Below are 23,378 nucleotides of genomic sequence, written 5' to 3'. Positions count from 1 at the left end.
GCCAGAAGCTGAATTTGGCTGTCAGAGGCTATTTGAGACACACACCATCGGAAGCTTGTCCTCACTACCTCTCCAGGTTGTGACAAGCTTAAGGAACCCTCTAATTCTACCTTGATGCACTGTGTAATGATCTGATCTGTATGAACAGTTTGCAAGACAAGCTTTTCAATGTATCTCTGTACATGTGACAATAATAAAGTAATTGCATCTTGGAACGTGAACCCAGCACAGGACTTGTACGATGAATGGTGGGACACTCGGGAGTGTGATGGGACAGAGGGACCGAGGAGTACGAGTGTATCATTCGTTGAGAGTGGAGTGGTGTCACAGGTAGACAGGGGGGTGAAGGTGTCTGGCATGCTGGCCTTCAATAGTCAGGAGTTGGCACATTATGTTGCAGTTGTACAAGTCGATGGAGGGACCACACTGGGAGTACTGTGTACAGTTTCTGGTCACCCTGTCGTAGCAAAGACGTGGGTAAACTGGAAAGAGTGAGAGGAGAGTCACAAGGATGTGGCTTGGACTGGAGGGTCTGAGTTACAGGGGGACGTTGTTCAGGCTTGGTCTTTACTCTTCATGGAGTCATAGAACTCTACAGAACAGAAACAGGCCGTTCAGCCCATCCAGTCGGTGATAAACTATCAGTCTGCCTAGTCTCATTGACCTGCACTTGGACCAAACCTCTCCATACCCTGCTCATTCATGTATTTATCCAAATTTCTCTTCCATGCTGCAGCTCACACCAACACTCTGAAAGATTGGCCAGGCAAGGTGTTTACTCCTTGGAATGCAGGATAATGAGGGTGAATTCATAGAAGTGTTTAAAATTATGAGACGTGTAGATAAAGTGGATAATTACAATTTTCTCCCAGGGTAGGAGAGTATAAAACTAGGGGCTATAGGTTTAGGGTGAAAGGAGAAAAAATTAAAAGGAACCTGAGGGGCAACTTTTTCATGCACAAGTGAAACAAGCACCCAGAGGAAGTAGTTGGGGCAGATATGGTAGTGTCATTTAAGAAGCACTTGGAGAGGTACGTGGTGGGGAGGGGCTTGCAGGGATATTGAGTGAACTTTATTAACTCTCTCCTCTTCTCCCTTCCCCTCTTCGTGTCTCTTTTTGTCTTTTCCACCCCCCCTCCACTCTCACCCCCTCTTTACCCTCTCTCCCCGCACCCTCTCACCCCACCACCTCTCTCGCCTTCACCCCTCTCTCTCCCCCTACACCCTCTCTCTCTCCCTCCTCCCACCCACTCTGTCCCCTCTCTCTTTCTATCTCCCCCTCTCTCTTTCTATCTCCCCCTCTCTTTCCATCTCCCCCTCTCTCCATCTCCCCCCTCTCTCTCCAACTCCGCCCCTCCCTCCATCTCCCTCCCTCCATCTCCCCCCCTCCATCCCCTCCCCCATCTCCCCCCCCTCCATCTCTCCCCTCTCTCCATCTCCCCCCACCCAGTGCGGTGTTCACCTGGACCAACCTGTTGGTGGTGGTAGCAGAGCTGACCAGCTCGGAGCAGGAGGCTCTGGACCTCGTGTCGCTGGTGACTGGAGTGGTCCTGGAACAGCACTCGCTGATCGTGGGCGTGGTGGTGGTTGTCGACCCCGGGGTTGTGCCCATCAACTCGCGTGGCGAGAAGCAGCGCATGCACCTGAGGGACAGTTTCCTGGCTGACCAACTCGACCCCATCTACGTCGCCTACAACATGTAGTCCCAGCGGGAGGGAAGGGGGTGGTCAGGGCACGGGGGCGGGGAAGGTGCTGCTCGTTTGCGGTGAATGGGGGAAGATGAGGGTGCCCGTTGGTGGATGGGGGGAGGGAGAATGCTGCCATTGTTGGATGGTGATGGGTGCCCCATCTGTTGGCTAGTTAAAAGGGTGCCTGTTGTTGGGTGGGTAGGGAAAAGAGTCCCAGTGGGTGTTGTGTGTTTGTGTGTCGGGTGCAGGTCTGGTCAATCAGTGATGGACTTTAGAGTTTTGAGACAAAGTCCAGCCCCAAGGGATCTCCAACCCATTTCCTGCACTCTCTTGTTCCCCCCACCATCACCACAACCCAGGACAGTTCTCATTCTCTCTGCATCAGTTGGGATCACCCCCCCATCCCTCTTCCCCTTTCCTCTCCTACCTTCTCCCTCCCCCTTTCCTCTCCTACCTTCTCCCTCCCCCTCATTCCCTTTCTCCTCCTCCCCTGTCATTTCCCCTCCCCTCCCTGCCATTTCCCCTCCCCCTTCTCTCCCACCATCCCCTTCTCTACCCCTCCTCCTTCTCTCCCATCCTCCCCCTTCACTCCCCCTCTCTTCCCTAATTCCCTCCATCTAACCTCTCCTCTCCCTCTCTTACCTCCTCCCTCCCTCCTGCTCGTTCCCTCCCTCCATTATCCACATCCTCCTTCCTACCTTCCCTCTTTGCTCCTCCTTCTGACAACTAAACATGAGCTGTGACCCTGGTGCATTCGCTTCAGAGCGGATGGAGGTTTGTGTGGTCGACCTCTTTATCCCTCCTGCACTCCCTTGCCCCCCACCTTGTGTAAATATACACAATGATATATGTAATTTATTCATAATTTAATGTTCATCAACTTGTCCCGTATGTGATCCACCCTGCCTGCATTCCTTCTGTACAGTCTGATCCAGCCCTCCTTCCCCAAGCATCCAGTAGAAAGCAGTCCTGCAGGGAGTCTACACGCAAAGACTTGTGCATGTCACAGGGCGTACCACATCAGAGAAATCTGTGGGTGTTCTTCATGCTGGGCACCTGATGCTTGATGTCTGTCTGTGCATGAGGCTTTGGATTCCAGCATCTGCCTTTTTTCCTGTCTCTGCACCCCAGTAAATATCCTCCACACCTCTCCTGGCACCTCCCATGTCCAACCATGGGTCTTCACCGTACTCAACTAGGTCCCTTACCCCATTTGGTCCATGCTGACCTTGATATCTATCTTCCTTGATCCCATTATCACTGTAACCCTCTACACCTGTCCCATCCAAGTACCTGCCCTAACATTGGAATTGTCCCCTCCTCCACCACCTCCTCCAGGAGCTCATTCCACCTACTCACCAGCCTCGGTGTGGAAAACCTTTCTCTCAGATCTCCACTCTCACCTTTAGAACTATTAGACTCACCAACCTTGTGAGCACCCATGTTAACTGAGCCCCTCGTGGTTTTATAAACGCCAGCTCCTGCAATCCAAGGAAAACAGTTTCAACCTCTCCTTATAGCTCCAATCCTTTGTGAACTTCTTCTGCACCCTCTCCTGCTCAATCCCATCCACCCTATCGTTGCGAGACCAGAACTGTACACAGTACTCCAGGTGAGGTCACAACAACGTCTTGTGTAGCTGGAACATGACATCTCAACCCCTGTAGTCAGTGCCCTGACTGAAGGCCAGCATGCCAAACGTCTTCTTCACCACACTGTCCACCACTATGTTTAATATCCCTAATAGCCCAGAAAATAGTTCACCAAACATTTATTTGCCAGGCTCAATGTCTGTCCCATCCATGTATATGTTCAAGTGTCAACTCTGCCAGCCCTCTCCCACATCCCCCAACAAGTTCCATGGATTAGATAGTAAAAGACTGTCTGGTCTATCTATGCCTCTCATAATCTTATAAACCTCTATCAGGTCTCCCTTCAGCCTCCTCCACTCCAGAGAAAACAACACAGGTCTGTCTAACTCTTCCCTCCTACATAGCTGTCCATATTACTTTCATTCATTGGTCTCTTCAATGTCCTTAATGTATCTGCCTCTACTACTACCTCTAGAGTGTGTTCCAGGCACCCACCACTCACAAGGGTTTTTTAAAAAAAAAGTTAACCTCTGAATTCCCCCTGAATTTTCCTCCAAACACATTAAAATGGTGCTCTCTTGTTTTAGCCATTGCCACCCTGGGATAAAGGTGCTGGCTGCCCACTCCATCTTCTCCATCAAGTCACCTCTCACCCTCCTTCACTCCAAAGGGAAAAGGCCTAGCTCACTCAACCTATCCTCATAAGACATGCTTTCTAATCCAGACAGCCCTGCGCATCTTCTCTAAAGCTACCACATCAGTGACCAGAACTGAGCACAATATTCCAAGTGTGGTCCAATCAAGAGTTTTACAGAGCTGCAACATTACTTTGCAGCTCTTGAACTCAGTCCCTGACTAGTAAAGACCAATGCACCATACACCTTCTTAACAACCCTATCAACTTGTGCTGGATCTATTGATGTAGACCCCAAGATTCCTCTGTTCCTCTACACTGCTAGGAATCTTGTCACTAACCCTGTATTCTGCCTTCAAATTTGACCTTCCAAAATTAATCACTTGCCACTTTTCTGGGTTTAACTCCATCTTTAAGTTTGGCCCCTCCTAGGAATTCCTCTGTGCCCTGGATTGTGGGATATAGGTTCCCTGAGTTTCAGCAGGGAGGAGTGTAAATCCAGCAATTACCTAACAGCCCCTCACTGACAGGAGGGAGGGGGGAGGTGAAGTGACAGGGAACCAGAGGAGGTTGGGGAGGATAGGGGAAAGGGAGAACAGGGAGGTAGTTCCCAGTGACTGACCACAGAGCCAGTGAGGGCTTTCGGTGGTGTGTGCCCTCTCCTGGAAGGTGTGGGGGTGACCCTACTCCCACCCAACCTACCTCTGTACATTTTACTGTCTGTTTTATATCAAGATGGCTGGAGATTAAAGAGAAAGGTGTTTATTTTTCCCGCTGCCTGTTCTGTGTCGGGAGGGAGGGCTTGGGTGAGGGACTGATGAGTGTGGGGTGTAGGGGTTGGGAGGGGTGGGAGTGAGCACTGGTGATGAGCGCAACCTTCCCATAGCATGGTATTAACTTCCTTGTCCCCCCCCCCCCAATTCCTACCACCCCCCCCCTTCCCTGTACACCTCTCCCTTCCGCTCTGTACCACCAATAAGTGTTAGGGCTCCTCATCTTAATGAAAGTCTTACTCTCTGTCCAGCTCTGCCAACGAGTGTTCAGGATCCCACCCTAACCAACCAATGGCGGGGGCGGGAGTCAAGGGTTATTCTTCTGGTAATGTTTACTGGCAGTTGGCAGACCAACTTAAGGTGCATTACTGCCACCTATTCTTCCAAAAAATCATCTTCCACCATCCTTTCACATTTGATTCACTACAACCTCACTATGAGCACTAAAATCCCCTGACCATTAGCTAACAAACATCTGGCATTCTATTGTTAAAAAAAAAGAGGAAACTTGGGAAAAAAAAACATGAACACCCCTTCTTTGAAGTCTGAATATTTACTCCCCCTTGTAAAACACCATTAATAACTTATAGAGTACACTTTACATACTGACGTTAATCTATCTGTATTCTGGATATTAATAGATCTCATTGACATTGTCTTCTGTCCTTTCTGAAGAGCCTCTGCACATGAAATTCACATTTCCACCTGAATATGCTGCACTTCCACAGCTTTCTTATATACAGGACACCCTGCATAAGCAGAGCTAAGTTCCTCTCCACAGTTGCTATGTTTTGGCCTAATCCCTTCTCCACAATTGCCATAATCATGTTCTCCAGTACATCTACAACACTGCTTTTTACCCCTTCACAGCAGCTACATGGTCAAACTTCTGGCACTGGAAACATCTCAAAGGGTGCACTCGAAACATAAAATTCATATAACCTAAATTAACCCTAACCAGCACCTTTTTTTCCATCAAATTTAATTAAAGCTGTGTGCTCTTCACCGTGAAACCCTTTTAAATGTTTCACATCTACAACTTTTCCCTTGACTAAACTATATTTAATTTGGTCCATGGAGATTCTATAGGGGCACTCCAGAGAATACAAAGTGATTTCAATTGAAATCAAGTGACATAGGAGACAGCAGGGCTTTGCTTCCAGATGAGCTTGATGCCTTTTATACTCGCTTTGATTGTCAAAACATGGAGGAACATCACACGCTCCCACATCCCCTGATGATTCTGTGATTTCAGTCTCTGAGGCTGATGTGAGAGTATCATTCAGGAGGGTTAACCCACGAAAAGCATCCGGCACAGATGGGTTACCTGTCAAGGTACTGAAGAGCTGTTCCGATCAACTGGCTGGTGTCTTCACCGATATCTTTAACCTCTCGCTTCAGCAGACTGAGGTACCCACCTGCTTCAAGCAGACTTCATTTGTACTGGTGCCCAAGAGGAACTTGGTGACCTGCCTCAATTCCTATGGCCCAGTAGCACCTACATCCACAGTGATGAAGTGTTTTGAGAGGGTGGTGATGAAACATATCAACTCCTGTCTGAGAAGCGACTTGGATCTACTCCAATTTGCCTACCGGAGCAACAGGTCCACAGCAGATGCCATCTCATTGGCTCCTCACTCAACCCTGGAACATCTGGATAGCAAAGATGCATACATCAGGATGGTCTTTATCCACCACAACTCTGCATTCAACACCATCGTCCCCTCAAAACTAATCACTAAGCTTCAAGACCTTGACCTCAATGCCTTCTTGAGCAATTGAATCCTTGGTTTCTTCACTTGCAGACCCCAGTCAGCTTGGATTGGCAACAACATCTTCTTCACGATCTCCATCAGCACAGGTGCACCACAAGACTGTACTTAGCCCCCTGCTCTACTCACTTTACGTTTATGACTGCGAGGTTAAGCACAGCTCCAATGCCATATTCAATTTTGTTGACAACACCACTGGTGTTGGCCGAATCAAAGGTGGCGACAAATCAGCATATAGGAAAGAGAGATTGAAAATCTGGCTGAGTGGTGCCATAACAACAACCTCTCACTCAATATCAGCAAGACCAAGGAGCTGATTATTTACTTCAGGAGGAGAAACTAGAGGTCCATGAGCCAGTCCTCATCAGAGGATTAGAGGAGGAGAGGGTTAGCAACTTGAAATTCCTCTGTGTTATTATTTTGGAGGACTTTTCCTGGGTATAGCATGAAATGATGCAATAATGAAGAAAGTGTAGCAGTACCTCTAATTCTTTAGGAGTTTGCAGAGATGCAGCATAACATTTAAAATTTTGGCAAACTTCTATAGATGTGTGGTGGAGAGTATATTCACTGACTGCATTGCAGCCTAATATGGAAACACCAATGCCCTTGAATGAAAACCCTACAAAAAGTGGTGTATACAGCCCAGTCCATTATGGGTAAAGCCCTCCCCACTACTGAGCACAACTACATGAAATGCTGTCGCAGAAAAGCAGGACTCACACCACCAGGTTCAGGAACAGTTATTACCTCTCAACCATCAGGGGATAAAAGGGGACATCTTGAACCAAAGGGGATAACTTCACTTGTCCCATCACTGAAATGTTCTCACAACTTATGGACTCACTTTCAAGGACTCTTCATCTCATGTTTTTGATATTTATTGCTTATTTTTGTATTGCTTATTATTGTTTCTTTTTGTGTTTGCACAGTTTGTTGTCTTTTGCACTCTGGTTGAATGCCTTAGTTGGGTGGCCTTTCATTGATTCTATTATAGATATTATTCTATAGATTCATTTAGTATGCCCACAAGAAAACAGATCTCAGGTTTTGTATATAGTGACATTTATGTACTTTGATAATGAAATTTACTTTAATTCCCACATGGGAGGCTGATCAGGAAGATTCAGTCGCTTGGCATTCAAGGTGAATCAGTAATTGGGATTCAACAATAGCTTTGTGAGAGAAGCCGGAGAGTGGTAATAGATGGTTGTCTCTCTGACTGGAGACCTGTGACTGGTTGTATGCCGCAGAGATCAGTGCTGGGTCCGTTGTTGGACATCTATGTCAATGATCTGGATGATACTGGATCAGCAAATTTGTGGATGAGTGTAGTGGATGGCAAAGAAGGCTATCATGGCATGCAGAGGGAACTGGACTAGCTGGAAATATAAGCTGAAAAATGGCAGATGGAATTTAATGCAGACAATTGTGAGGTGTTAGACTGTGGGAGGGCAAACCAGAGTAGAATTTGCACAGTGAACGGTAGGGCACTGAGAAGTGTGGTAGAACAGGGGGATCTGTGAATATAGATCTGTAATTCCTTGAAAGTGGTGTCAAAGGTAGATAGGGTTGTAAAGAGAGTTTTTGGCACACTCCATAAATCAAAGTACTGATTACAGGAATTGGAATCTTATGTTGAAGTTGTATAATATTTCAGTGAGGCCAAATTTGGAGTATTGTGTGCAGTTCTGGTCACTTACCTGCAGGAAAGATATGAATAAGCTTGAAAGAGTGCAGAGAAAATTTACAAGGATGTTGCCGGCACTTGAGGACCTGAGTAAAAGGGAGAGGTTGAATAGATTAGCACTTTATTCCCTGGAGCGTTGCAGAGTGAGGGGAGATTTGATAAGAGATATACAATTTAAGGTGAATAGGGTGAACGTATGCATGTTTTACCCCCTCAGGCTGGGTGAGACTAGAGTTCTCAACCCAAAGGTGCACACACCAGATGTTCTTTATCGACTACAGCTCAGCATTCAACACCATCATCTCCTCAAAACTAATCAGTAAGCTTCAAGATCTTGGCCTCAATAACATCTTGTGCAATCAGATCCTGGATTTCTTCACTTGCAGACCCCAGTCAGTTTGGACTGGCAACATCTCCATCAGCACAGGTGCACCACAAGACTGTACTTAGCCCCCTGCTCTACTCACTTTACACTTATGACTGTGTGACTAACCACAGCTCCAATGCCATATTCAATTTTGTTGACAACACCACTGGTGTTGGCCGAATCAAAGGTGGCGACAAATCAGCATATAGGAAAGAGAGATTGAAAATCTGGCTGAGTGGTGCCATAACAACAACCTCTTGCTCAATATCAGCAAGACCAAGGAGCTGATTATTTACTTCAGGAGGAGAAACTAGAGGTCCATGAGCCAGTCCTCATCAGAGGATTAGAGGCGGAGAGGATCAGTAACTTTAAATTAATTGATGTTATTTTCAGAGGATCTGTTCTGGGCCCAGCACTTAAGTGCAATTACGAAGAAAGCATGCAGCATCTCCATTTCCTTAGGAGTTTGTGAAGATCTGGCATGATATCTAAAACTCTGACAAACCTCTGTAGGTGTGTGGTGGAGAGTACATTGACTGGCTGCATCACAGCCTGGTATGGGGAACGTCAATGCCCTTGAATGGAAAATCCTACAAAAAGTAGTGTATATGGCTCAGTCCAACACAGGTAAAGCCCTCCCTACCACTGAGCACATCAGCATGAAGCACATGCTCTCTTCTCACAGCCGCCATCAGGGAGAAGGTACAGGAGCCTCAGGAGTCACACCACCAGGTTCAGGAGCAATTATTACCCCTCAACCATCAGGATCTGGAACCAGAGGGGATTGCCCCATCACTGAAATGTTCCCACAACCTGTGATCTCACTTTCAAAGACTCTTCAGCTCATGTTCTCTTTATTTATTGCTTATTTATTTATTATTTATTTTTCCTTTCTTTTTGTATTGCCAGTGTTTGTTGCTTTTTGCACACTGGTTGTCTGCCCTGTTGGTGTGGTCTTTCTTTGATTGGTTATTGGATTTCCTGTGAATGCCCGCAAGAAAATGAATCTCAGGTTGTATACAGCGATGCTTATGTACTTAGATAATAAATTTACTTTGTACTTTTATTACTTACCAAAGCCACTATCATTCAATATGGGCTGCAGACAATAGATCTAAATATTTTAAATATACCTCTTTCAAATTACTCACTTCAATCTGCAGCATGTAATTTCCCTCTGAGCAATGTATTTTTAAATCAACTTAATAATCTACAGATTTCACGATTGCCTGAAGGACTTGGCAGACTGAGTAGGTATGCAAACCCTCGACCAATTTCCCCCTGGGATCAATAAAGTATGACTATGACTATGAACTTTTAAGCGGACGAAAATTCATCACCATGGCCAGAAATGGGGGGGGGGGAGGAGGGGCTAAAATGCAGAGGATGAGGACCCCTCTATGCAGCATCTTGCTTACAAATATGCAGTCACTGGGGAACAAAATTGAGGACCTGAGGGCAAGATTGCTGTATCAGAGAGAAATGAGAGACTGTTGAATTCTATGTTTGAATAAAACACGGCTTTCTCACACCATGGCAGATACAGCGATCGGGCCCAAAGGCTTCTCAGTTTACAGAAATGGACTGAACAGCTAATTCAGAAGAGGCAAAAGAACTAAGCTCCAGAGAGCAGGACCATAAAGAGATGGTCGCAGGAGATAGAGGAGCGGCTAAGGGAGTGCTTCGAGTCAGTTGACTGGGCCGTGTTTAAGGACTCGAGTGTGGATGTGAATGAATACACCATGGTGGTAATGGACTTTATTAAAACAGCTGTAGACGAGTGTGTCCCCACAAATCATTCAGACTCTTCCTCAATCAGAAACCCTGGATGAACCATGAGGTCCACAAGCTGCTGAGAGCCAGATCAATGGCATTCAGGTCTGTCGACCGAGAAAGTTACAAGAGATCCAGTTACGACCTCTGGAAAGCCATCTCATGGGCGAAGTGGCAATTCCAGACTAAACTTGAATCAACGAAGGATGCTTGACAGTTGTGGCAGGGCTTAAATACCATCACCTCTCATAAAGTTAAATCAAGTGACAGAGGAGACAGCAGGGCTTCGCATCCAAATGAGCCCAATGCCTTCTATGCCCACTTCGACAGTCAAAATTTGCCCACCAAAGCAATAGGTCTTGCTTTACATTTATGACTGTGTAGCTAAGTACAGCTCTAATGCCATGCAAAGAAAGTACGACAGCATCTTTACTTCTTTTGGAGTTTGCAAAAATCCGGCATGACATCTAAAACTTTGACAAACTGCTGTACATGTGTATTGGAGAGTATATTGACTGGCTGCATCATAGCCTGGTATGGGAATGCCAATGCGCTTGAATGGAAAATCCTACAGAAAGTAGTGGATATGACCCAGTCTGTGATGGGTAAAGCCCTTCCCATCATTGAGCACATCTATACTGAGCATTGTCAGCTATAACTTCCCACACTTATCCGTCTCGGTTTGGGGATCGGAGGTCACGTGGGGAGGACGGTGGCGCGTGAGGAGAGGGCTAGGGTTCGATTGCTGGGGACTAACGCAGACGTTGGCGACGGTTGGAGTTCTAATTTTTGAATTACCGTCTCGCGCTGCTGCAGTTTCGTCTGGTCCGCCTTGATTTACTCACCGTAGCACTGTGCGGCAGGTAAAGGGCGGCGAGGGTGAGAGCAGTTTGAAGGGAGCTAAGAATTAGGGTTTGAGTGGGAGGAAAAACTAGGGGATTTGTCGTGAGCGAGGAGCTTAGGTGGAGAGCAGGAGTTATTGGTGAGGTTTTCCAAGGTGGGTGAAAGATAGACTGAATATTCTCTCCCCCTCTTCCCACCTGCCAAAGGTCTCCCTTCTGACCCTCAACCCACTCCCCACCGTTTTATTTGCTCCCTTCTACCTTTTGGCCTAAGATTGACTGCCCCAATCCCTCACCCCTCTCTCCCTGACCTCTCATTCACCCCTTCCTCAACCTTTGATCCAACCCCCTTCTTCCCTGACCTCTGACCTGCCTTCCAGCTCCCTCCATGCCCTATATGATCCTCCCATCCTCTTACCCTTCCTGACACTTAACATCTGGCATCCTTGCCTTCAGCCCAACTCCCATCTGACAAGCCCAACAAGCACCACCCCACCATCCCTAACCTGATCCATGTATATGCTCCCCTTCTGATCTCTGACTCTTTTCTGATCCCTGACCCTTAATTTAAATCCTTCGATCTTATTCTCGCAAGCTTAGCACCAGTCTGAGCACCTTGCACTCTTCCGAAACCAAGGCACCTTTCTTCACACCTGAAAATCCTCTCTCCCCCCCCCCCCCCACACACTTCTGACCTGTAGACAGTGGAGAGGTAAATGTGGTGGATGTGGGCCAGAAGCAGGTTTGGATCTCAGATGTGTGTATACCACTCAGTTTAGCTGTGGCCAACACCTCCTGCCTCAGCCCCACCACGCCCCTCATTTTTTTACAGAAACAGGCTGTTTGCTCCACAATGTCCATGCTGTTCCCATTTTTCTGAGCCACCAGTCCATCCCCTTCTCTGCCTTGATAATTCTGCCACTGGTGCAGATACTACACTGGTACGATTTCACTACTTCAACAAGTTAAGAAACATAGAAAACCTACAGCACAATACAGGCCCTTTGGCCCACAAAGTTGTGCCGAACATGTCCCTACCTTAGATATTACTAGGCTACGCATAGCCCTCTATTTTTCTAAGCTCCATATACCTATCCAAAAGTCTCTTAAAAGACCCTATCGTATCCACCTCCACCACCATTCCATGCACTCACCACTCTCTGCGTAAAAACCTTGTGGATCATTGTAGATGTGAGCAGAGAAATGGCAGTTCTGGTCCCCCCATTACATGAGTGGAGTGGTGGCTTTGGAGACAATATAAAAGTGGTTTCCAGGATCCTCACACAAGAGTTTCTACAAATGCTGGAAATCTGTAACAATACACAAATTGCTAGAGGAGCAGCAGGTTATTCTATGATCCACTCTCCTCTCCTGTCAGATTTCTTCTTCAGCCCTTTACCTCTTCCGCCTACAGAACTTTGCAAAATTTTATGGTAGTGTGCCTGAGAATTTTGTTGGGAATGGTGAGGCTAGAGTACTGCTGGAAGGGTGTGGGACAGGTAGCAGAGAAGAAATGCCAGGGGCTGGAGTGGTGCTGGTGTAGGCACACCCACCCTGAGACACCAGGCAAGTTCATTTGATTCCAAACAATTGGTTTACTGATAATCACTCTGAGCAGCTGCTTGACTTGTTCTAGGTCTAGGTTTCCTGCTCGGCCTGCAGAGGTGTGGCCTCCCCTGGGCTAGCAGCCAAGGAAGGGGAATGCAGATATCCACACTCTTAGCACCCGGGGGCAGCCATCTAGCCTTACTTCCACAGCCAGCAACTCTGCACAAAGCTGCCTACAGCTGGCTGGGACTTTTTCTCCACTGCAGGCGTGTTCCCCCCCCTTCCCCAGAACCAGGGGCAGGAGTTTCATCCCACAGTCATGGTCACTCCCCCTCCCCCTGTGGTCAGGATCCCATAGAGGGAGCAGGGGTCTGGACCAAAGTGTCAGTGCCTTGATGGATGCTAGAGTGCAGAGTTGGGGGACGTGCACTGGGAGGACAGGGAGTGGCTGGAGACAGGGTTCAGAGGGCGGGGTCCAGTGGCTTGTGCCACACTAGCGGGGCCTGCGTGTGGTGAAGGGAGTAGGTGGAGGGGAGGGAGCAGTGAGTGCACCAGCCAACCTCTGTGTGTCCAGCTAATGTGATGTCACTCCTCCTCTCCCCTACCCCTCTCCATCCCATTGCAGGTAGCTAGTGATGGAGGAGGTGCAGCGCGATGGACCTAGCAGTGTGGAGACGGGGACATCCAACCCCACCACCATCCAGCAGCAGGACATAGAGCCAACCCAGAAGGTACACTACCAGTCCTCACCCTTACTCCGAACTCCCGCTTCCCACTGCACCTCTCTCCCTTGCACCTTCCTCCCTCACATCTCTCATCTCCCGTCAACTCGAGGCATTCCCAAGCCTAGCACGACCCACTCCATGATCCCAACTAAACCACCCACCTGTCCCTCATCTCGCCGCACCACATTCACTCCATTCACTTCTTGCGTCTCACTTGCGCTCCGACTCCCATCCCCTTTCTGGCTGGCCTTTGCTGAGGTGTGGCGGCAGCCCCCAATCTGACCTGCATGTCTTGGAGAAACAGAGTGGTGTTGGGGAGGACCCACAGAGTTGTCGGAGGTGAGTATTGGACCTAGCCCCTTTGAGCCTCGAGACAACAGAGCTGATTGCACTTTGAGACATCAGAATCAGAATCGATATCACAGACATGTTGTGAAATTTGTTGTTTTGTGGCAACAATATATTTTTAAAAAGTTACAATAAATAAATACTGCAAAAGAAGAATAACAAAGTAGAGTTCATGGACTATTCAGGAATTTGTTGGTGAAGGGGAAGAACCTCTTCCTGGATGAATGAGTGTGGGCTGTTCTGGTCTGCAACCTGGAGATGTGGGTTTGAGAGACGGTCTGAGGGAGAATGTTTTCTCCAAGAGGGAGCTGAGATTTGGAGGGGGTGGTTTGGGGCAGAGACTCTCTCAGTATTGAGGAAGTACAGGAATCAGCCCCTGGATCATCAGGATAGCAGAGGGTGTAAAGCGAGTGCTGCAGGATAGGATCAAGAGGGTCAGCATGGACTCAGTGGGTCGAACGGCCTGTTTCCTTACTGTAAGACTTCAAGGTAGATGCGGAACTTGCAGGCAGAGTACATGGTTAATGGCAGGAGTCTTAATAGTGTGGAGGTACAAGGGAATCCGCTGGGTATCTACATCTATAAATCCCCCAAATTTGCCGTTCAAGTTAACAGGATGTGTTGGGCTTCATTAGCTGGGGAATTGAGTTCGAGAGCTGTGAGGTAATGCTGCAACTCTATAAAACCCTGGTTAGACCACACTTGGAGTATTGTCTTCATGTGGAAGCTTTTGAGAGGGCGCAGAGGAGATTTACCAGGATGCTGCCTGGACTAGAGAGCATGTCTTATGAGAAAAGATTGAGCGAGCTAGGACTTTTCTCCTTGAGCGAAGGAGGATGAGAGATGAATTGATAGAGGTGTATAAGATGATAATTTGCATAGATAAAATGGACGGAGATTTTTTTCCCAGGGCGGAAATGGCTAATACAAGGGGGCACAATTTTGAGGTGATTGAAGGATGTCTAGCGGATGGATGTACAGACATCCCACCCTGCAAAAACTCATTTCAGGGAGGTAGCACCATCAATTTGCGGGAGACTTCCGGGAGAGGTGGGATGTCTGCAATAGAGTAGCTCCTTAGCAGCTAGCCAGCTAGTTTAAATAACATTAGCTATGCTAATGAACGAATGACACCTGTTAAACTCACCTCAACATGTCTTTTACAGTCTTAACCCACCATGGGCAATAGATAAGTCACTGTTGCAAACAGTGCAGCGAGCAACACTGTCATTATTTTTGACCCCTATTAGGCAGGGCTACACCTTAGGGTAGTCTGGGCTGACGTACGTTTTTTTTTGAACACTGCCATGGTGCTCTCGCGCTCTCTCGCGCACTTTCTCTCTGGTGCTCTCTCACGTGCGCGCTCTCTCGTGGTCGCTCTCGTGCTCTCTCTTGCTTTCTGTCGCTCACTCGCTCTCAAACAAATTGATTTCCGTGATATTGTATATAATTTGCGGGCATCAGGGAGTCACTATTTATATGCGGGAGACTCCCGGAACTTCTGGGAGAGGTGGGATGTCTGGATGTATAGCGGGAATGGCAGAGGTGGTGGAATGAGCTTCTAGGCATGGTGGTGGAGGCAGATACATTAGGGACATTTAAGAGATTCACAGATAGCCAAAGGGCAGCAACTGTTCCTAAATCTGGTGATGCAAATCCTGAGGCTCCTGTGCCGCTTTCTCGACTGCTGCAGTGAGAAGAGAGGATGACCAGGGTGAAGGGTGTCCCTGATGTTGGATGCTGCTTTCCTGCAACAGTGTTTCACATAGATGTTCTCAATGTTGGGGAGGGCTTTACCTGCAATGGACTGGGCCATATCCACTACTTTTTGTAGGATTTTTTGTTTAAGAGCATTGGTATTTCCATACCATGTAGCCAGTCAGTATATTCTCCACCACACATCTATAGAAGTTTGTCAAAGTTTTAGATGTTATGCTGCATCTCTGCAAACTCTGAAAGAAGTAGAGGCAATGCCGTGCTTTCTTTGTAATTGCACCTAAGTGCTGGGTCTAAGACAGGTCCTCCAAAATAATAACACAGAGGAATTTCAAGTTGCTAACCCTCTCCTCCTCTAATCCTCTGATGAGGACTGGCTCATGGACCTCTAGTTTCTCCTCCTGAAGTAAATAATCAGCTCCTTGGTCTTGCTGATATTGAGTGAGAGGTTGTTGTTATGGCACCACTCAGCCAGATTTTCAATCTCTCTTTCCTATATGCTGATTTGTCGCCACCTTTGATTCGGCCAACACCAGTGGTGTTGTCAACAAAATTAAATATGGCATTGGAGGGTTAGCCCCACAGTCATAAGTGTCAAGCAAGTAGAGCAGGGGGCTGAGCACAGGTCCTTGTGGTGCATCTGTGCTGATGGAGATTGTGGAGATGTTCTTGCCAATCCGAACTGACTGGGGTCTGCAAGTGAGGAAATCGAGGATCCAGTTGCACAAAGAGGTATTGTAACCAAGGTCTTGGAGTGTATTGATTAGTTTTGAAGGGTTGATAGTACTGAATGCCGAGCTGTAGTCAATGGAGAGCATCCTGATGTATGCATGTTTGCTGTCCAGATGTTCCAGGGTTGAGTGAAGAGCCAGTGAGATGCCATCTGCTGTGATCCTGCATTTCAGCCTGGTTAGGAATCTTCCCCCCTCACCCTCTTTTCCAGCCATGGTGATGAATTTTCGTCCGCTTAAAAGTGCCATACCTACTCAGTCCGCCAAGTCCTTCAGGCAATCGTGAAATCTGTAGATTATTAAGTTGATTTAAAAGTACATTAGCACCAGCATTACTAGACAGGGATAGAAATAACATTTTGTCTTTCTGATAGCACGTAAGTGAACTGTTACAAAGCTGTAGGGTACTGCGGCAGGGGATATCAGAGCAATACAGTGTGGAGACAGGCCCTTCAGCCCATGCTGGCCATGGTGCCCACCGAGCTAGTTCCAATTTCTCATGATTGGTCAATGTCCCTCCAAGCCTTATCCTTTGCCTCTAGTTTTGGACTCCCCTACCTTGGCAAAAAGATTGATAATGTTCATTATATCCATGCCTCTCATAATTTTAAACACTTCTATTAGGTTGCTCCCTCATTCTCCAGTAAAGACATAGCCTGGCCAATCTTTCCAAATAAGTCAGACCCTCTAGTCCACATTTAGGCAACATCCTTGTTTATCTTTCCAGTTTAACCACGTCTTTTCTATAACATGGTGATGAAAATTGTACACAGTACTCCCAGTGCAGCCTCACCAATGACTCCTGCAACTGCAACTTAATGTCCCAACTCTTGAACTTAATACTGTAAATCCATAAGTTACCCCATGGATTCCCCCCAGCTGTTCTGATTTCTTCCCACATCCTATCTGGAATCAGTGGGTTATTCAGCCTCCAGTAAATGGGTGAGGGTTAGGAACTTGTGGGTGTGGGATGGCCATGTGAGGCAATGGGATAAGATCAGGGTAAATGTGTCATTGAGGGTTGGTATTGACTGTGCGGGCCAAAGAGTTTGTTTCCCAGCTGTATCTCTCCCTGACTATGGAAACAATCAGAATTGGCTTTATTATCAATAACTTGTATGTTGTGAAGTTTGTTGTTTTAAGCAGCAAGACTGTGCCAAGACCTAAGATTACCATAAATTATAATATACTGTAAATAGGGCAGAAAAATGAAATAATCAAACAGTGTTCATGGGTTTGTGGGCCATTCAGAAACCTGATGGCAAGGAGAAGAAACTATTCCATCAGCGTTGAGTGTTCCTTCAGGCTCCTATGCCTCCTTTCCAATGGTGGTAAGGAGAAGAGGATGTGATTTTTTTTTCTCTATTTTCATTTGAAGAGTGTTTTGAAGCCATGGGCAAATACACTGCTTCTCAGCAACATGTACTTGGTTAATATGGTGAAGGTATGAGGTGGGAGCTCAGAGTGTGCTACGGAGTTCAGAGTTCAATTCCAGCATCATCCTGTAAGGAGTTTTTTTACGCCCTCCCCACGAAACGTGTGGGTTTCCTCTGGGTGCTCCGGTTTCCTCCAGCAGCCCAAAGACTGACTGGGTAAGTTAATTGGTCATTGTAAATTGTCCTGTGGTTACATTAGAGTTGATTGGCTCTTTTGGGGGTTGCTGTGGCACTGTGACTACTCCACGCTGTATCACTAAATAAATAATCCTTAATTCCCTTGTTATGCAAAAATCTATCCAACTGTGTTTTAAATATATTATAAACAACAAATGTTACAACGTATGCCAGTGATATTAAACCTGATTCTCATTCTATTGATGTAGCCTCTATGGCTTCCCTAGGTAAATAATTCCAGGGATTCACTATTCTCTGGGAAATGCAGTTCCTCCTCTTCTCCATCGTAAATCGATTCCCCTGTATGTCAAGACTACAAGACTATGTCCCCTAGTTCTAGTCTCACTGACCAGTTGAAGCAATTTACCTGCCTGTAGTCTATACCTCACGTAATTTTATATTTCTGAGTTCCAGAGAATGTACTCCCAGGGGATTCAGTCTCTCCTCATAAGCTAACCACCTCATCCCTGGAATCACCATCCCTGAACCATCACCAAAGTCAGTATGTCTTTTGTATATGATAGTATCAATGCGCGTGTACCAGGCAACTGCAGCTGTACACCATAGCACAGAAGCACACAGCCAGGGAGGGTTCAGGAGAGGCAGCCAGTTTGGGGAGACTCGGGGCACCAGGTGTGCGTATGCATCTGTCAACACTTCTTCCTCCCAAAAGGAGCCGGTGCAGTCGGAAAGTGAGTATTTCCAGGAACCATTGAATGAAGTGTCCTCTTCGCAGAAGTCCCATGAGTTACTCCCCAGTTGCTCATCGTACAGGTACAAGTGGAGGTCGGGATTGCGGCTGAGAGATGAGGGGAAGGCTGTCCGAGGGGTGGGAGTGCGGGTCTGTCCTGTGGGGGAGGGAAGGGGAAGGGAAGTCTACATTTGGGCCTGGAGGGGAGAGCTTGTCTTCTGGGCAGGGTGGGGGAGGAAGGAAAAGGGTTACCTGTTCTTGGAGGGAGGGGAGGGAGTGTGGCGAGTTAGCAGAAAGGTGGAGGGAGGGAAGGAGTCCCTGGGTGGGGTGAGGGAGTCTCTGTATCAGAGGTGATGGGGTGTCTGGGGAACCCACCTCACCCTCAGACAAAACTGTCTCACCTGCTCCCCTTCCATCTGAAGGAAGTTGCTGGATGATTTGTCATCGGAAGACGCAACGACCACGGAGAATGACAAAGGGAGCAAGGAGGCCAAAGCCACTCCCCTCACCACCTTGCCGGTCCCTCCACCTTTCTACCAAACCAATACTGGACCGTACGGTAAGTGAGGGAGCCCCATACTGCAGAGTGCCCTCCTCCTCAACCTTGGCCCATTGCTGGCAGCAGGGAGTTTCAGGGTGAGAGAACGGGGGTACTGAACTCTGCACTGAAGTTGGGGACTGGCCAGGTAATGATTCAGGGCCACGGCACAAGATCTTCATGGGGCTGTGGGCAGAGCGGGGATAAGTTTGGGGCTGGACATGGGACAGGGGGATCAGCTTGGGAACTAACACAGGGCTGTGGGGTGAGCGCAGGGCATTGGGATTAGTTTGGGGAGAGTGGACTGGTGGGATTAGATTGGGGACTGACGAGTCTGGGAGAGCAGGACAGTGGGATTACTTTGGGGACTGACAGAGGTGCGGAGAGCGTGGGACACTGAGATGAGTTTGGGGACTGACCCGGGACAGATTAGTTTGGCAACTGACACAGGGCTGTGGGGAGAGAGCAGGGTAACGTGATTAGTTTGGGGACTGACACAGGGTGGTACTGAGAGAGCGGGGCAGTGGGATTAGTTTAGGGACTGACCCAGGGCTGTGGGGCGGAAGCGAAGCACTGAATTAGTTTGGGGATTGACACAGGGTTGTACGGAGAGATCAGGGAAGTGGGATTAGTTTGGGACAGACAGAGGTGTGGAGAGTGTGGGACAGTGCAATGAGTTTGGGGACTGACACGGGACAGTGAGATTAGTTTGGGAACTGACACAGGGCTGTGGGGAGAGAGCAGGGTAATGTGATTAGTTTCGGGACTGACAAGGGACTGTGGGGAGAGAGCGCGGCAGTGGGATTAGTTTGGACTGACACGGCTGTGGGGAGAGAGCAGGGTACAGGGATTAGTTTGGGGACTGACACAGGGTTGTACTGAGAGAGGGGGCAGTGAGATGCGTTTGGGGACTGACATGGGACAGTGGGATTAGTTTGGGGACTGATACAGGGCTGTGGGGAGAGTGGACCAGTGGGATTAGTTTGGGGACTGACAGGGGTGTGGGAGAGTAGGACAATGGGATTAGTTTGGGGACTGACACAGGGTTGTACGGAGAGAGCGGGGTACAGGGATTAGTTGGGGACTGACACAGGGTTGCGGGGAGAGAGCGGGGCAGTGGGATTAGTTTGGGGTCTGCTGCGATACTGTGATTTGAGAGTCAGGCAATAGGATTAGTCTGATGACTCTGAGATGTACGAAGTGGTGATCTCTCTTCTCTGCCTACACAGTTACCCTCACTCCAAGTGGCACCATCCAGCTGGCCAATATGAGGGATGAAGGTGTCCATGGTCTGCAGGCACTTGCAGTGCCCAACACCAGTGCTGCGCAGCCAGGGACTGCCATTTTACAATACACACAGACAACAGATGGGCAGCAGATCCTGGTCCCCAGCAACCAAGTTGTAGTGCAAAGTGAGTAATTACTCAAGCTGTGGGTATTTGTGTGCACACGTGCACATTTGACAGTATGAGCATGCAAGAGAGTGTTCGTGTGTGTGTGTAAATGAGTGTGCATGAGTGAGAGAACGTGTCTGTGAGTGTGTCTATGCACTTGTGTCTTTGTGCGTGAGAGTGCACACTTCCCTGATTACCTCACTGCCTTCTGTGAGTTGCATCAGGGTGGTTGCCTGTGCCGTGGGAGGGGTGGTACAGAGGGTGGAGCTACACTCCTGGCCTGAGGCCTGACCCATTCCCTTCCCCACCTCATTCTCTCTCATCTGCCAGCTCCCTTGGGGGTCGTCCAGGCCTACCAGATCCCGGCCACCACAACCACCAACTCCTTGCCACAGTCGGTGATGATGACTTCGACTGTCACCCTCCAACCACAGGCCATCAAGACTGACGATGCCACGCTGAAGCGGGAGATCCGGCTGATGAAAAACAGGTGAGCAGCCTCCGGGATGGCTGTACCCTGCATTCTCTATGTGTTTAATGGGAATGGGAAAAGAGGTCCTTTGTGGGTCTACAGGGAGCGGGAAACAGGGTCCCTTGTCAACACCGACATACTCTCTGGGACCCCCTGTAAACACCAGCATACACTCCATGATCCCCTGTAACTACTGACACACTCCCTGCATCCCCCTGGGATTCCTCCGTCAATAGAGGCACATCCTAAGTCCCTCCGGGACCCCTTGTATCTCCTGATATTCTGCCCCTTTTTGAAGTTGGTGTCTCCGATCCAGGGAAGGTGTGTGAGCTCTGTCTGACTGGTGCCTCTGGTTTCAGGGAGGCTGCAAGAGAGTGCCGCAGGAAGAAGAAGGAATATGTGAAGTGCTTGGAAAACCACGTGGCAGTGCTTGAGAACCAGAACCAGATTCTAATTGAGGAGTTGAAGAACCTGAGGGAGTTTTACGGTCACAAAACTACCTAAGCACTTTGTCAAACCCTGAACCCTGAACCCTGAACCCTCCCCAAATAGGGCTCTCTGACTGGAAGGGCATGGGCACTGTTTTTAGAAACTACGATTTAAAGATGCATTGAAAGAACTAAGGTGTAGGCAGGGGATCCGGCTGTGGCTCTGGATTCTCTGGACCAGCACCTCTTCTGGAGTAAGGAAGGGAGTGCCCCGTGGAGAGAGAGGGAAGGACCCTCAGTCACTGGACCAACTTCATCAGTCACCTTCAGCAGACTTTGTTTCAACCCCCCACCCACCCCTCATGGCCACCCCGCAGTACTTTTTATTAAATGTTTTAATCATCTCTGGTTGTTCACAGGCATATCACTTCCCTGGGTTGCTGGTTTCACTGCATTATTGGTGGACCTTGGGGAACAAATCCACAGCTCTCAAAGTGGCAATAAGTAGAGAGGGTGGTGCAGCAGGAATTTGGTCTCCAGCCAAGGCACTGAGTACAGGAGTAATATGGCAGTACGGCACAGAAACAGGCCATTTGTCTTATCTGTTCCACACCAGCCTGGAAAGATCTACCAGCACCTGGACCATATCACTCCAAAACCCTCTCATCCATGTACCTAAGCAAATTTCTCTTAAACATTACCCGCATCCATCCCTTCCCTGGCAGCTCAATCCACCCTCTGAGTGAAGAAGGTCCCACTCAGGTTCCCCTTAAACATTTCACCTTTCACCCTTAACCTATGACCTCTAGCTCTAGACTCACCCAACCTCGGTGGAAAAAGCCTGCTTGCATTTACCCTAATTATACCCCTCATAATTTTGTATACCTCTCTCAAATCTCCTGTCATTCTGCTACACTCTAGGAAATAAAGTCCTAGCCTATTCAACCCTTCCCTGTAACTCAGATCCTTAAGCCCTGCCAACATCCTTGTAAATTTTCTCTGCACCCTTATTTATATTTTTCCTGTAGTAGGTGACCAAAATGGCACACAATACTCCAAATTAGCCCTAATCATCATCATACACAACTTCAACATAACATCCCATACATAGTGTCCTGGTTTATGAAGGCCAATGTGCCAAAAGGTCTCTATGACCCTGTCTACCTGTGATGCCATTTTCAATGAATGATCTATATCCCCATATCCTGCTGTTCTACCACATTCCTCAGTGCTCTACTGTCTTACCCTGGTTTGTCCTCCCAAAGTGCGAGACCTCACACTTGTCTCCCATTTTTTTTTTACTCATTTTTCCACCTGGTCCAGATCCTGCTGTAAGCTTTGATAACTTTCCTCGCTATCCACTATGTCCCAAACCGTCATCTGCAAATTGGCTGATCCAGTTTACCACGTTATCATCCAGACTGTTGACACACACTCAGCGGCCACTTTATGAGGTACAGCTGTACACCTGCTCGTTAATGCAAATATCTAATCAGCCAATCATGTGGCACCAACTCAATGCATAAAAGCATGCAGACACAGTCAAGAGGTCCAGTTGTTGTTCAGATCAAACATCAGAATGGGGAAGAAATGTGATCTAGGTGACTTTGATTGTTGGTACCAGACAGCGTGGCTTGAGTATCTCAAAAACTGCTGGTCTGGGATTTTCACGCGCAACAGTCTCTGGAGTTTACAGAGAATGATGCAAAAAAACTAAAAACTAAGTGAGCGGCAGCTCTGGGGCAAAAACACCTTGTCAATGAGAGAGGTCAGAGGAGAATGGCCAGACTGGTTCAAGCGGACAGGAAGGTGACAGCAACTCAAATAACCGCACACTACGACAGTGGTGTACAGAAGAACATCTCTGAACCCACAACACGTTGAACCTGAAGTGGATGGGCTACGGCAGCAGAAGACGAAACTGGGTTCCACTCCTGTCTGTAATACTGTGGCCGCTGAATGTAGATGACAAACAACAATGTACCCAGCACCAATCTCTACAACACACCACCAGTCACAGTCCTCCAGTCAAATACCACTCTC

The 23,378-nt window shown here is 48.0% G+C and overlaps 2 protein-coding genes across 2 annotated transcripts in view; both read left to right on the top strand.

Annotated features, from left to right (window-relative positions):
- dip2bb (disco-interacting protein 2 homolog Bb) overlaps positions 1–1,728 on the top strand; it is a 50,427-nt gene extending 48,699 nt beyond the window's left edge. Inside the window, 1 exon segment of the mRNA XM_072248970.1 lies at positions 1,451–1,728. Within this exon segment, the coding sequence (XP_072105071.1) occupies positions 1,451–1,703 (253 nt within the window). The 3' untranslated portion in view covers positions 1,704–1,728.
- atf1 (activating transcription factor 1) lies at positions 1,667–21,676 on the top strand. The gene is made up of 7 exons (XM_072248606.1): positions 1,667–1,699; positions 13,305–13,410; positions 18,486–18,586; positions 18,926–19,062; positions 20,271–20,453; positions 20,766–20,925; positions 21,267–21,676. Exons 2-7 carry the CDS (start codon positions 13,315–13,317, stop codon positions 21,409–21,411), a joined length of 822 nt encoding a protein of 273 aa, XP_072104707.1. The 5' UTR covers positions 1,667–1,699; positions 13,305–13,314; the 3' UTR covers positions 21,412–21,676.
- Positions 21,677–23,378: the final 1,702 nt, after the last annotated feature.

The sequence above is a fragment of the Mobula birostris genome, chromosome X (genome assembly GCF_030028105.1).
Source record: "Mobula birostris isolate sMobBir1 chromosome X, sMobBir1.hap1, whole genome shotgun sequence".
In the NCBI taxonomy this organism is placed as follows: Eukaryota; Metazoa; Chordata; class Chondrichthyes; order Myliobatiformes; family Myliobatidae; genus Mobula; species Mobula birostris.
The sequence above is the reverse complement of the archived record's forward strand: the minus strand, read 5'-3'. Positions and strand labels throughout refer to the sequence as shown.

Excerpts from the sequence above, each read along its gene's own strand:
- atf1 (XM_072248606.1), top strand. The coding sequence starts at position 13,315 with ATGGAGGAGGTGCAGCGCGATGGACCTAGCAGTGTGGAGACGGGGACA. Across the intron at positions 13,411-18,485 it reads ACATAGAGCCAACCCAGAAG|GAGCCGGTGCAGTCGGAAAG; the intron begins GTACACTACCAG and ends TCCTCCCAAAAG. Across the intron at positions 20,926-21,266 it reads ATCCGGCTGATGAAAAACAG|GGAGGCTGCAAGAGAGTGCC; the intron begins GTGAGCAGCCTC and ends CTCTGGTTTCAG.